At 42.9% G+C, this 14,832-nt stretch overlaps 1 protein-coding gene across 1 annotated transcript; it reads right to left on the bottom strand.

Annotated features, from left to right (window-relative positions):
• Positions 1–615: 615 nt before the first annotated feature.
• On the bottom strand, positions 616–7,541 carry LOC143863420 (uncharacterized). Its single transcript, XM_077374084.1, has 6 exons — positions 5,570–7,541; positions 5,037–5,116; positions 3,189–4,280; positions 1,364–1,412; positions 878–1,092; positions 616–774 (listed from the first exon to the last, which is right to left on the bottom strand). Exons 1-6 carry the CDS (start codon positions 7,539–7,541, stop codon positions 616–618), a joined length of 3,567 nt encoding a protein of 1,188 aa, XP_077230199.1.
• Positions 7,542–14,832: the final 7,291 nt, after the last annotated feature.

The raw sequence follows: 14,832 nt of genomic DNA, 5'->3' as shown, positions 1-14,832 counted from the left end.
TATAAAAAAGAAATCAAAAGATTATGATAATTCTAATTTATACAAATTGTAGTGCGTAACAGGGGGCATATCTGAAAGGTTGAGTAGGCCTACTAAACAAGAGAGGGGAGCGCTACTTAGATTGAGCGAGTCCCCTAAAGATGGGCTTGGGCTAGCGCCTTCATCGCCCTATCACTGAATGGGGCTACTAATATCTAAGAGGCATCTAAAAGACAAAGCAAGTCTACTATACAAATGAGGGGAATGCTGCTTGGACTGAGCAAGTCCCCTAAGGCTTGGAGAGAGGATAAGGCTATGAGACTTAGCTAGTCTCCTAAAAAAGGAAAGACTAATACGAGACTAAAATAGTCTCCCGAAGAGGAGGCTCCGGCCAACGCCATTTAAATTGGAGAAATGGATGACCCATTTGAAGGCAATGAGATCGGCCACTAGTTCCACAACTTGCGCCTTTTCGGTCTCAGCATCCTCCTCTAAAATAGTATTTGCTGGACCGTCATCCGATACAGAGAGCTTCCCATTAGCCCCTCCCCCCTTCTTCAATCTGGACTTCTTTGCTATCATGCCATCTGATGGCAATTAAAGTTTTATTCCCAGAACTAGGGCCGAACCCCTTACTCAATTGGCTAAGGCTTTGCTTGACAACCTTGATGGCAAAAGTTCAATCCCAAACTGCCTAGCATGCCATGCCGCACCCTTCTTGAGCTTGGTTAAGGTAGCCACACAATCGAAGGAACCATCAACCATCAAGCTAATGAGCCCGCTGTGAGCCTCTTTCTTAAAAAAAAGATGCGTGGCACAACATAATTCCAACCATCCCATACCCCATTTTCATGACAGGGAGGGCAAAGAATCGGTTAAAATTTAAGGCGCCACTTACTGCTCTAGCTAAAGCACAGCAAAGAATGTCAACGAGGAAAATGATAGGAAGACAAATACTTACATCATCTAGAGTTATGTCAACACTAAACCCAAATCCACACCCTGCTCCAACACAATCAATGACCTCAAGATCAAAATCTAGACCCCATTCAATATTGCATCCAATGCCTAATTCCATGCCCCAAAAGGTTCCAGACACTGGATACTCTTTTCCTTACCCATGCATTGGAACAAACATGTAAAAGAAAATGACATTTCTCATGCTTCTGAATCTAGAATTCCCATAGATATTTTCTAATATGATCACAACATTTCCTTAAAAGGAGCCAACACTATAGACATTTTGGTTATAGAGTAGTGAACTGACCTTAAAAATTTTAAGCATTGATTTCAACTTTCAAAATTAATTAGATAATCTGAGACAGAAATGACAAAAATTTTTTGATGAAAACTTTGAATATACAAAGAAATCTTTGTCACATACCATTGAAATGATTATCAAAACAAAAACCATCACCAGTCATGAAACATTTCTACACAAACATAACTCCATGTCATCAGAGAGTTCTCGGAGAGGAATATCATCACAGATAATTCGAAAATCATCATCCAAACTATAATCCCATGCTATCAGATATGCCTCGATTTGATTTTAAACCATGAACTGAAGAAAACATAGGGTTACCTCTCAGCAGATCTCCTTCTTCTCTTTCCTTGCTTCACTAGCCCGGATCTTTGGTGAAAAGAATTAGATCGGAGGAACAACCGGAGCATGGCCGGAGTTAGGCCGGATTCCGAGAGAAATCTCATCGGAGAAATAATGAGGATAAGAACAAAGCCGGATTCCGGCAGATCTCAAAGAGATGATGAAAATTTGAGGTCAAAGAGGTGAAGAGAAAGAAGAAATAACCGGAATCTGGCTAAAACTATAACCGGAGAAGATGATCGGAGCTCACCCCTCCTTCTCTCTTTTCTTTTTATATTCAGATCTAAAATCTCAGATCTGAGATTTCCTTCTTATAGACAGATTTGCAGAGGAAAATCGGATCCAGGAAGTGGTAGAGGTGATGGCTGGCGGTTGATGACCGGAAAACGAGGCGAGTTCACCGGAGAAAATGGAGGCTGGAGAAGAGGAATTTAGACTGTGAATCTGTCGGAGAGGGAGGTGGATCGGAGCACGGCCGGAGGATTGGAGAAGATCGGAGAGGGATCTCTGCCGGAGAAGAAAAAGGAAGGAGATCGGAGGTAGGTATGGGTAGGATGTCCGACGGATTTGCCGGATTCCGGCAAGAAATTCACCGGAAAAGACGATCGGTTGGATCTCTCCCTCTCTCTTTCTCTCTGTTTCAACGAGAAGTCTCAGATCCCCTTTCTGCTTGTGCCTCCTTTCAGATCTCAGATCTGAGATTTGAGTATGATCGGAGCTCCGGCACCTTTGCCGGAGGAGGAGATATGAAACCCTCTGCACTCTCCTTCTCGCTTTCTCTCTCTGCTATAACGAAGAGGATGAACAGTGCCTCTTTGTTTTTCTGATTTTTTTATATATATAAAAGAAATGCTGTTGATAATGGCACTACTCTTATGGATAAGGCGCGCGAATTTGTAAGCGCACCTCCGCCGCTTTGTCTTATTAGCCCAAAAGACAATATTCAGCTATTTTACAAAAGGACACCCCCCTGTGCGGATAATTTGCCCCCCTTTCTGCATTTATACTACGACACTGACTCGGTCCGTTCGCAGGGCAAACCAACTCGGATTTCGACGAAATTTTACAGGGACCTATGGGGGACCCTAACCTAGCTTAGGGTGTAATTTGAGGCCCTAACTCACTGGTTTGGCGAGGTTTCGCACCAGCAACACGAACTTGGGTCCGGTCAAAATGGGGTGTCTACAGCTACTTCTTTCTTGAAGTGAGAACCATTATCCGAGATTAACTCATGAGGTACCCCATATCTGCAAATAATGTTTGCACGGATGAACTTTACAACTGTATTCGAAGTAATGGAAGCATACGAAGCGGCTTCAATCCATTTCGTAAAGTAATCAATTGCGACCAAAATGTATTCATGCCCGCTCGAAGACTTCGGATGAACCTTCCCAATTATGTCAATTCCCCATACTGAAAACGGTCATGGAGAAGTCATAGAGTGCAACTCCGAAGGAGGTACATGAATAAGATTTGCATAGACTTGACACTTATGGCATTTCTTCACAAATGCGAAGCAGTCTGCTTCCATTGTGGGCCAATAGAATCCAAGTCTCAAAATCTTTCTTGACAACATTTTCCCATTCATATGAGGTCCACAAACTCCCTCATGGGTCTGCTCGATAAGCTCAACTGCTTTGTCTTCACCAACACACAAAAACTGGATTCCATCAAAGGATCTGCGATATAACTGATCACCACAAATAACAAAATTGGCAGCTAATTTCTGAAGGATTTTGCGCTCTTTCCCAGAAGCCCTAGGTGGATGCCCTTCACCAGATATGAGATTCATGATGTCTGTATACCAGGGCTTTCCATCTGGGCACTTGGCTGCTATTTCAATAACGTTCACATGCGCTGGCTCCCATTGCAATCGCACTGTAAGCGGCTGGACCTCCATTGTTGCTGAAATGTCTAACATAGAAGCCAGTGTAGCCAAAGCATCAGCAAAATGATTCTTTGTTCTGTACAAGTGAGTAAATGTAATACTCCTGAACTTCTGGACCAAAGATTCGAGATATGCATTATACGGGATCAATCTATCTTCCCGAGTCTTCCATTTTCCATTAGTCTGGTAAATGATCAAGATGGAATCTCCAAACACATCAATGTCTTGAATCTGCAAAGCTAAGGCTACCTCCAGTCCGGCAATACAAGATTCATACTCCGCCATGTTGTTGGTCCACTCAAACTGCAACTTGGTAGATATAGGAATATACTCCTTCTGAGGGGATACGAGTACTGCTCCTATTCCCTGACCCTGGTTATTGACTGCACCATCAAAATACATTGTCCATCTGGTATTTGGAGTATCCTCTTCAACATCCATAATCTCTTCATCAGGAAATTCAGCCTTCAGGAATGCGTTCTCTTCCACAGGTGAATCAGCTAACTGTTCTGCGATGACCCGCCCTTTAACAGACTTTTGAGTGACATAAGTAATGTCGAATTCAGATAACAATAACAGCCACCTTGCAGTTCTTCCAGTAAGAGCAGGCTTCTCAAACAGATACTTCAACGGATCCATTCGTGAAAGCAGAAGTACCTTGCTTGATAACAAGTAATGCCGGAGCCTCTGAGTTGCCCAAACTAATGCTAGACAGGTCTTCTCCAAGATTGTATATTTCACTTCGTATTCTAGCATCTTCTTGCTGATGTAGTATACTGGCCTCTCCTTCTTTGACCCTGAATCTTGCTGAGCAAGCATACAACCCATCGCCGTATCCGTGATGGACAAATACAACAATAATGGTTGACCCAGGATGACTGGGGATAAAACAGGAGGTAAGGACAAACACTGCTTAATCTTTTCAAAAGCCACCTGGCATTCTTCGGTCCATTTCTTCGATGAATTCTTCTTTAGAAGCTTGAAAATAGGCTCACAAGTCATAGTCAGATGAGCTATAAACCGTCTCAAATACTGAACTTTTCCGAGAAAACCTCGGATCTGCTTTTCAGTCTTCGGCGGTTCCATCTCCTGAATCGCTTTGATTTTCTGAGGATCTACTTCAATTCCCCTTTCGCTCACCATGAATCCAAGTAGCTTTCCTGAAGTAACCCCGAATACACACTTGCTGGGGTTCAGACGAAGCTGATACTGTCTGATTCTTTCAAAGAATTTTCTTAAAGCGACAGTATGCTCCGGTCGAGTCTTTCCCTTGACGATCATATCATCTACATAGACTTCGACTTCTTTGTGGATCATATCATGAAGAAGAGCAGTAGCAGCTCTCTGATAAGTAGCACCTGCATTCTTCAACCCAAAAGGCATTACTCTGTAACAGTATGTTCCCCACTGAGTAATAAACGATGTCTTGATCATATCTTCCGGCGCCATCTTAATCTGATTGTATCCCGAAAACCCATCCATAAAAGATAACAGAGCATGACCAGCTGTATTGTCCACCAGAAGATCAATGTTCGGAAGCGGGAAATCGTCCTTCGGACTCGCCTTGTTGAGGTCCCTGAAGTCCACACACATCCTGACATTTCCGTCCTTTTTGGGCACCGGCACTATATTCGCTAGCCATTCTGGATATTCAACAACTTGAATGAATTTTACTTCCAATAGCTTTTTAATTTCGTCATGAACTTTTAACTCCCATTCTGTTTTAAGTTTTCGGAGTTTTTGCTTCTTTGGCTTCGCGCCAGGGATTAAAGGCAACCGATGCTGGACAATGTCTTCGCTCAATCCCGGCATGTCATCATAAGACCAAGCAAAAACCTCCTTGAACTCCTTAAGTAAAGTGATTAATTCCTCACGCTCTTCGGGAGATAAAGTTTTGCCAATTCGTATTTCCCGAATTAAGGTTTCGTCACCAATATTTACGGTTTCAATTTCCTCTTCAAGCGGTCTTGCTCGGCGACTCTCCTCTTGTTGAATCATATGTTTGATTTCAAGGGGAGTTTCGTCGGCATCCTCATCAGAGGGGGAATATTGATTATCATTATTAATATTATCAGTTTTAAGAGCAAAATCAGTACTTGAAATGGAAACAGGAGAAACAGAAACAGGAATGTATGTAAAAGAGTCTTTCATTTCATTCATAGTATTGGTTACATCAAGAATGGAATAGCCCACAGCAGGCATTGTACTGGACTCTAACGATGTATTCACAGACTCAACAGACAACTCAACATTGAACTCAGCCAACTCTGGCATATGTGCAGTTGAAGAAATAAACTCATCATCTAAAGTACTCTTGGACTCGACCTTATTAGAAAGAGACTTGTCACCGACTCCGGAATCAGATCCAACTTCTACGGTACCTGCATCAAAAGAATCGTTGGAATAAACAAACTCAATATCAGACTGGGAAGTAGACGTATACTTAGAGACTACTGACTCTTTTGAGGAAACGGGACTATACTGAAAGACTACTCGAGGTAAAACCTTGGAGGTCCAGTTGGTCAAGGGTCCCTCGGCTGGGGTGATTAACTCTGCAGGGTTCAGAATGAATGCATCTCTGCCTATCACTGCCACCTCTGATGCTTCGGTCTCACTGCCAATTACTGCTGCCACTGGATATTCAATCTGAAACATGCCATTCAGACAGCCCGGTTCTAAAACATCGGCCCAATCGGTTTCCGATGCTTCCTCAATAATCCGAGCACTCATTGGCGCTTCTGATAATTCTAGGTCAAAGAAAATTTCGAAACCCGGAAACCTCTGCCCTGTCACATCATCGGTCCATGGCTCAGCAAACCCGCAAAATGGAAAATCTGCCCCCTCCTTTCTGAAAACGCCGTTCCTGATAAGACTGATTGGCCCCATAGGCAATTCTAGTCCCCGGCGGCGGCACTCGGCCCATTTCAGCATGTATCTTTTCATTTCCTTGACCTCCTGCCCGGTCGGCTCATATCCCAGGCCAAAGAGACCATTGAAAGTTCTGAACACAGGCCACTCAGTAGGGCCTTGATGATATTTGCCCAGCCCTGCGCCTGGAATATAACCCTGTTTACGGATCATCCTGACCACATTCGAGTTGGTGCTAGTCAAGAAGAAAACTTCTTCGCCCATGGCTTCTTTCATGGATATGACCGACACCTCCAGTGAAAAACCTGTCAAGCTGACATCGGCTTCTTTCCCAACTACGAGCTCCTGCGAAATCTGTCCAATTTCTAAATCTGGGTCACCCTTCACAGTCACTACCCTGTTGTTATGAACAAACTTCAACTTTTGATGAAGGGTAGAAGGGATAACTCCGACCTTATGCAGCCAAGGTCGACCCAATAACAGCAAGAAAGAAGTTTTAATGTCCAATACTTGAAATTCAATGTCAAAGTCCTCTCCCCCAATCTGGATTTCAGTGGCCAGGGTTCCGATGACATCTCGCCGGGTGCCATCATATGCTAATATACCCTGCTCTGAGGGAATAAAATCTCCAGGTCCAAAGCCCAAAGTCGCAGCAGTACTCAGTGGACAAATATTAAGAGCGGACCCATTGTCGACTAGTACTTCAGGTACCCTTTTCTTGTTGCAGATCACAGTAATTTTGAGTGACCGGGCGTGGTCGCTCCCTTCAGGAGGTAAATCATCGTCTGTGAAAGATATTACCTTGGAAGTCTTAGTCACAGCGACTAGACTTACTAACTCATCAGGAGTGATTTCAGTTGGCACCTGAGCAGCATTCAACTCTTTGAGTACAACCTTCTTGTGCTTAGACGAAGACATAAGTAGGCCCCAAATGGAAACGTTTGCTTGGGTCTTCTTCAATTGCTTCAACAAATTGTCCTCTTCTTCATCTGCACTCGGCCTATTCTGCCCCTGATTCTCGGCTGCTCTTACTGCTTCTGCAGGGTTTTCTGCTCTCAATTCCGCGGGCTTGAACACACGGCCACCCCGGGTAACATGACGAAGCTCGTCACACTGATCTTCTAACAGAAGCAAATCATCTGCATCCATTCTCAGAACATACGGAGCTTCAATTGCCTCCTCTTCTTCAAAATCACTCATCCTTAGAACATAAGGCGTTTCCTTTTCTGCCTCAACATCCTCACATTGAAGGACGCATGGAGAGGACGTCTCTGCCAAACTGGTGCTCCCCCTCTAGAGGGCATAAGACCTTTCCCTTTCCATCTCCTCGATCTCTTCAGGATCAAATCTTAGAATATAAGGTTCATCAGGAGTGATTGCGCAAATGAGAATGGATGGATCAAGAACCGGTTCCTCGACAAAAATGGCATTCGCTGTAGGAGGAGGAATTGTACGATGATTGGGAAGGGGATTCCGAGTTACATTGGGCCTTTCCACCTCAAGCTTTCCGTTCTCTAACATAGTCTGGAGCGCATGCTTTAAGGCCAGACATCTTTCAGTGAGGTGACCCGAATTTCTGTGGTATTCACAATACTGGTCTGCTCTCCAATATGGGGGTAACGGGTTAGGTACTGGCCTAATATCAGGTAGTCTGATTTTCTTATCCCTTATCAACTTTTTCAGAATCAGAGGTAAAGGGTATGGTAAGGGATCAAAGTGCCTCTGAGGTTTCTGCTCTACCGGGGCCGGCGCTGGTCTCGCCACCTCTGTTACAGTCCTGGCCGCTGGGCGAACATGGTTTACGTGGTCAACTTCTTTCTGTACGACCACGGGTCTCTTTCCCTCCCTGATGTCTGATGGAAGTCTGGCCCTCAGACCCTTAGCTATTGCATCCTCAGTCCTCGTCCCAGTCTTAATTAGATGGTCAAAATCAGTGTAATGCTGAGGGGACATAAAATGGAAATACTGCGGCGACAAACCCTTGATCACCAGCTTGATCTGATCTTCTTCTGATAGCCTCTCGCTCAGCTGGGCAGACTTTCGACGCCAACGACGGATGAAAAAGGTAAAGGTCTCCAGAGGACCTTGCTTTAACTGTTTGAGATCCCTCTTGGTAACCTCTATCCCTTCTTCCATAGAAAACTGCTCTACAAATTTGTTGGAGATGCTTTGTAAGGTCTTCACCTCTTCGGGTTTCCGACGCAGAAACCACTTCTTCGCCACCTCAGTAAGAGACATTGGAAAGACCCTGGCCATTTGCTCAGGAGATAGCCCACACTGCTGCGACATCTCAATAAACCACCTCATATGATTCCGGGGACATCCAGTCCCATCATATTTGTCATAATTGGGGGTTTTGAATTTAGGGGGCAAGGTGACTCCCGGAGACATTATCAGCTCAGATATATCGAACTGCTTTGGGCCTTGATGCTTCAAGCTTTCCATTTCTTTTGTCAGCTTCTCCAATTGATCAGCTACCTGTTTTTCCTTATTATACTGGGCCACATCTGGAATGCAATATTCTTCAGCGTACTGCCCTTCTTCTAGGTCGACGTCTACTGGTGAAATGAAAGAGTGGTTCAAATTTGCAGGGCTCGGATTTGCCGGTATAGCGGGAGGGGGTTGAACCGCAGGTGCTCTAGAAGTAGAGACCTTTTCATTAGACTGGGCTTTCATTTGGGCCATCTCCTCTTTCATAAAGGCCATATCCCGGGTAAGATTCACCATCATCTCTTGAATTTTAGTTAGCGCATCATTGGGTTCAGCCATTTGGACAGATTCTAGAGATTCAGATGATTCAGATAAAGAGGATGCAGATTGCTCAGGTAAGGTTAGCGGTTCAAATTGACGAATGAGCCTAGACGTGGTTGACTGTCTAGACCACGCAGGTTGACTTACACCTGAGGGAGCGATGTTTGCTCGATTTTAGAATCCTGAATTGGAAATTAACATATTAAATTAAAACAATAACCATTGAGATAGAGTATTCTGTACCAAATAAGATAAGAGAAAATCACAAATGCTATTCCATTGATCAATAGTCAAAATGCAGTTACAATCAAAACATTAGTCTTTGTTAACAATTGGATGAAAGTAACCATTTACAATAAAATTTGAAGAAATTAAAATGACAATTTCATGAAAAGGAATCTTCAAAGCTCTCTGCTTCGAGTTCTCCGGTTTGCAGGCTCCTCCAGTATTTCTCCCTTCCGAAGTTTAGATGCGAAAGCAGATCTCCTCTCCACGATTTTGTCTCTCCAAGCAGCTACTATGGATGCAATGAGATCAGGAGTAAGGTTTTCACAGCTAGGTGGTGTGATAACCTTAGGAGTACAAGAGTGTGCGGTAATCTGACAAGGGAAGCACAAAGGTGCATAGAAAGATGATTTCTCTAAACCCATAAGATAAACAAATGAGTATGGGTAGGTGCTGGTGATAATTTGTGGACATGATTGACTCACCCAATGAAATTGGTTTTCCCTTACATTCTGCAGCCAATGGTGCCATTCATTAAGCTGAGATTGCTTAACCTTTGTCTTCCAAGAATGAAAACTCTTAAGAGTGTACTCAATGCTGTTTTGTGGCTGAAGGATAGTGAGTTTCTCACATAGCCACACATATAACAGCTTAGCACATCCGAAAAAATTATCCTGCACCTTTTTACTAGCAATGAGGTCTAAGCCATAAAAGGTTTCGGATAGCATTGTAGGGACAGGATTTCTCCCATCATTTATCTGATCTACTATCGCCAACAAAGTGAAAGGGGCGGCACTAGAGTCTCTGCGAAGGACATGGCGTGCAAAGACAGCAAAGACTAAAGCATTACGCCGACACTCCTGAAAACGGGAGTCAGTAGGATCGACGTTTTTGGAAAACAACTCAATGAGGGTCTGAAATTGCACATTTTTCTCTGTTAAGCAATGCAGAGTTTTCACAACCTTATTTTCGAATAATCTGCGAAAGAGATCATGAGGAGAGTCTATGCTCGAAGGTCGGATCCAAAGTCCCTCAGGAGGAAGCTCTAGCAAGGCGCACCAATCTTCAAATACAGGACAAAGTTCAAAAGACCCAAATCGAAAGACATGGAAAACAGGGTCCCAAAATCCAGCAGCTGCTTGAAGAAACTTCCAATTTATACCGCGACTATTCAGATGGGTAAAAGAACCGATGAAACGCTCAGCCACACTCCTTTCTTCACATCTCAACGGAAAAGATTTAACAGTCTCAGCTATCCACTTGTCTAACAAATTATTCGCCATGATCAGACCTAAAATTCAGATAGGACAAAGATCAGGAGAGAATGGGGATAACCTTGCATAGACAAATGACCAGGGTAATCTGAAAATCAATTTCATTAAAAGGATGAACTCTGTGATAATGAATTTTTCATCAAAGATGAGAGGTAGCCAATAGATCAGAAAAATAAACCACGGCCATAAGATGACAGAAGTAGGTCATAAACCGGATCTAAATCTGGTGATGAATACCAATAACTGTACGATCAAGAGGATCAATCATGCTAGACCATGGTCATAAGGACAGCGAACGAGCTATCGGCCAGATCTCAAGACAAAATAGGTAAACAAACGAGCGCATACCCTAATGAATAATAGATATACAAGTTGAATCTATGACACAACAAAAGAACAGATATACAATCCAATGGTAGCAAATAAAACTGTGACCACGAGAACGACATGTACAGGCCACTCACCTAGTGAAACTGAAAGGAAACAAATACGACTGATCAAACCAGAAGTTCTTACTAAAAATTGGGTTCTAAGCTAAATCAAGGTTATTCAAGGGAATCGAGACAAGAAAAACTGACTCTAAAGAATAGCCATCATGCTAAAAATGTGTTACGAAAAATTCGACAGCATAACGGCTAGACAAAGAAGTCAATATAAGGTAAACTCATGGTTTAACTAACTCTAAAGGATAGCGGTCATGCTTAATATGTTCTGCGAAAAATTTGACAGCATGACGGCTAGACAAGAAAGTCCAGGTAAGGTAAACTCATGGTTTAGCTAACTCTAAAGAATAGCGGTCATGCTCGAAATATTCTGGATAAAATCCGGCAGCATGACGACGCTAGAAAGGATTCCCACAACTCAACCGAAGGTATATAAATAACGGTGGTAAAATCGATTCATAATCGGTAAACGAAATAGGCTACCAAAGAAAGGTAAACAAATGAAGGACTGACCACAGGTGGGAACATATAACAGCGGGTCAGACCCTATAACCAACAGATCGAAGGGCCGATCCTGGCCAGGGTAATGGCGATCAAAAACCACTGACTAGATCTAGATCTGAATAACGAATGGATACAACTGATCGAAATGAATAAGGAATTCTAACTAAGAGGAGAACCCTAATATATATAATCAGCACATATATATACACATATACATATATCCTACCCAAGGGCACCAGCCCTAATCTAGTCTAACGGAGTCGAGAAAGTCTCGACTCAAGACAGACTGATGAGTGTACTAGGACCGTGTTGTAGCCATATAAAATGAGCTACCCTAGTCTACAAATGGGACAAGGCTCCTAACTCTAGGCTCCACATGTGTGAGCAACACATGTTCGACCCCATATGAATGCAAAATATACATATATAAACACGGGTACTTCCTAGTTGGATTTCACTAAGTCAGTACGTATATACATAATATATAAAACAAAATAGGGCTCCGGACTCAATCTAATTGGTACTATGCGTATGAAACATACTTAATATGTATAACAAAAGTACGCCCAATGTTATACATAGTATGCTTCATTGCTCATCGGCTGCTGTAAACACAAGTACGCCCAGTGTTTACGGCTGCAGCACCGGCGCATAGCTTGGAAATAGATTCAACAGTACCATCAGGGTGTAATAACATCCCAGTCGGGCACGCATTAAATCTATCCCGTGGAGCCAATAATGAAAAACAATAAAAAACAATTGAAGAAATAAAAAATATGATAATGCATGATGTGTAGTGTGTGAATCCCTTGTTTTAATTACGCACCTATCTGGTGCCCCTGGATTCTAAGCGAAAAGCTTCCCATTTAAAATGATTTTAACCCAAATTCCTCCAAAGTTAGTAAAAATGGCATTTTTATAGAGTTAGGCAATGTTTCAAGAACTCCCCAGCAGAGTCGCCAGCCTGTGGACCCCGATCCGAGGACGAGTGCCGAGGGACGCGAGATCCCACCTGCAATCCTCTAAGATCTCCACAACGGAAGAGAGCTCTGCCAAGGAACTCTCGAAACGGATGCCACCATCACAGCATAGCATGAGTGGCGATATAAAAAGAAAGAGATACATCCTGATCCGGAGCCAGGGCTCGAAACCAAGATATATCTGAAAAATAACTCAGAGTCGCCATCCATGGATGCGCCATGGAACCAAAACAAATGCTCTGTTTGCAATGAATAACCAGAGATACAAAAGGTCCGTGCCTGATGACGAATGGAGAAGGTCTGAAGAGCGCCCCCAATTCGCCCGAGTGCGAACACTTGGTCTCTTATGCCATTTATTATTAACCTCGAAGAGTTTTGGGCAAAATCATGTGAAATGGGAACAAAATATCCCCGGGAAGACGTCTACCTAATCATGCATGACCAGGGGATAAAATAATAAGCACACACAAAATAAAGTAAAAGATGTGTCACCTAATGACAGCTAGGTTATGAGTGACATGCCTAACTGGTGTCTAAGTTCTGGTGAACAAGCACATACATGCTACAGCTAAAGGTATAGGTCTGCACAGGAAAGTAAGAAAACACAACAAAATATAAAATATACAATATAACACAACAAATCCTAAGACTCTAAACGATTTAGCCCGAGTCCTCGGATGGTCTGGTATTCATCCAAAGAAGCCTACGTATCCCCGCCTCCACGAGAATCAAGGCAACGTAGTTCTTCGCACCTATTCTAAGCTAGGATGCCTAAGACACCTAGACCTCTATCTTAGACTCGATCTAACAGACCGGACTAGTTATTAAAAGCTTCTTGTACGATTATTTAAATTCTAGTGAATTGTGAATTTTAGGACAACCTATATGCCCTAACTAAATGCGAGTTAGCCCTAAGCTAATGCAGGTGATTCCTACAACCTATGTGTAACTAGGCTGTGCGTCCTAAGGACAACAATGGGATCGCTAACGCATCTTAGACCTAGTCATCAGTCGGCGATGTGAATCGCCAACTGACCGGACGGAGGCGCTCCTAGCTAGGACAAACTCCTAACTCTAATACAAACACACAACAAGCACACAACAAATCAAAGACAAACCCTAACTCTAAAACCCTCTATCTAAGACGAAGTCCTAACTCTAGAGGAAGATCTTGTTGAAAACAAGGTTTTGAAGGCTTTTGAAGAATGTTTTTAAAATATTATTTACAAAAGTTTGGCTGGACTTGGGATAAGAATCCCAAGCTGCACTACGTACCTCGTGGAAGAGGATCAAGCCAACTTAGTTCGAAACGAACTCTCAAACTATGCTTCTAAAAGAAACACTCACACTTCAGATTTTTTAAGGTTTTTTATATTTTCAAATGTTTTTGATATTTTTAAAGTTTTCAAATGTTTTTGAGTTTTAAATTTCTAATGTTTTTGGATTTTAAAGTTTTTCCAATGCTCAGGACCTTTAGATGAATTCACTCTTACAGAGAACAAACAAGCATAACCATTAACTAGGGCAAAGCCCTAAAGCAAAAAGGGGAAACCCCAAACAAGCAACTAACGCCTCAAAGAGACGAACCACAACAAGAAAGATAGCGTCCCAAGAAGAGAGAAAACGATCTAAGATCCCAAACAAGCAAAGCTCTAATAAGACTGAGTTAGCCTCTAATCAAAGCGAAGTAATCAACAACTCTAAAGGAGAAACTCCGAACTAACAACACTAAAGAGGGGAACAAATGAGTCAGAGACTCTCTAATAACACTACCGAGTCAAAGACTCACTCTAAAAGAGGAGGCCACTCTAACATGAGGCTAGGTAAGCCTCCTAAAGGGGAAACTCTCTACACGAGACAAGGCTTGTCTCCGAGACACAAATGACGTAAAAAAAGGAATAAGAGACCCTGTGCGTATTTGGCAAAGGTAAAACACCCAGCCGGGCCGGACAGCTGCCTAGCCCTAGGGTGCAACAAATGTGCAACCCAATACCCATAAGAGTAGGGGTATGCTGCCAAGCCGAGTAGGGTGTTCTCCCAAAACCAAACGACGCACAAAGAGGAGGTTTAGCAAGAGAATGAGACTGGGCAAGTCTCCTATATACAAAGGAGGGGTATGCTACTCGGACTGGGCAAGTCCCCTAAGGATGGGCTTGGGCTAGCGCCTTCATCGCCCTCGCAATGAGAGGGGATTCTAGTATCTAAAGAAATTTAACAGAAATCTATAAGACTGTGTTAGTCTATCAACGAGAGAAGAAAAGGCTACCAGATAATCGCAAATTCCATTCTATTCTTAAAAAAAAATCAAGTGCTA

Source organism: Tasmannia lanceolata, unplaced genomic scaffold (assembly GCF_043159265.1).
Source record: "Tasmannia lanceolata isolate RefF3 unplaced genomic scaffold, GAP_Taslan_0.1 ptg000044l, whole genome shotgun sequence".
Lineage (NCBI taxonomy): Eukaryota > Viridiplantae > Streptophyta > Magnoliopsida > Canellales > Winteraceae > Tasmannia > Tasmannia lanceolata.
Note: the sequence above shows the minus strand (reverse complement) of the source record. Positions and strands in the feature narration are given on the sequence as shown.

Coding starts and splice junctions, on each gene's coding strand:
- LOC143863420 (XM_077374084.1), bottom strand. CDS start 7,541: ATGAGTGATTTTGAAGAAGAGGAGGCAATTGAAGCTCCGTATGTTCTG. Junction 5,117..5,569: donor TTCTCCTGTTTCCATTTCAA/GTACTGATTTTG, acceptor TTGAATATCCAG/AATGGCTAGCGAATATAGTG. Junction 775..877: donor GCTGTGCTTTAGCTAGAGCA/GTAAGTGGCGCC, acceptor CTTTTTTTTAAG/AAAGAGGCTCACAGCGGGCT.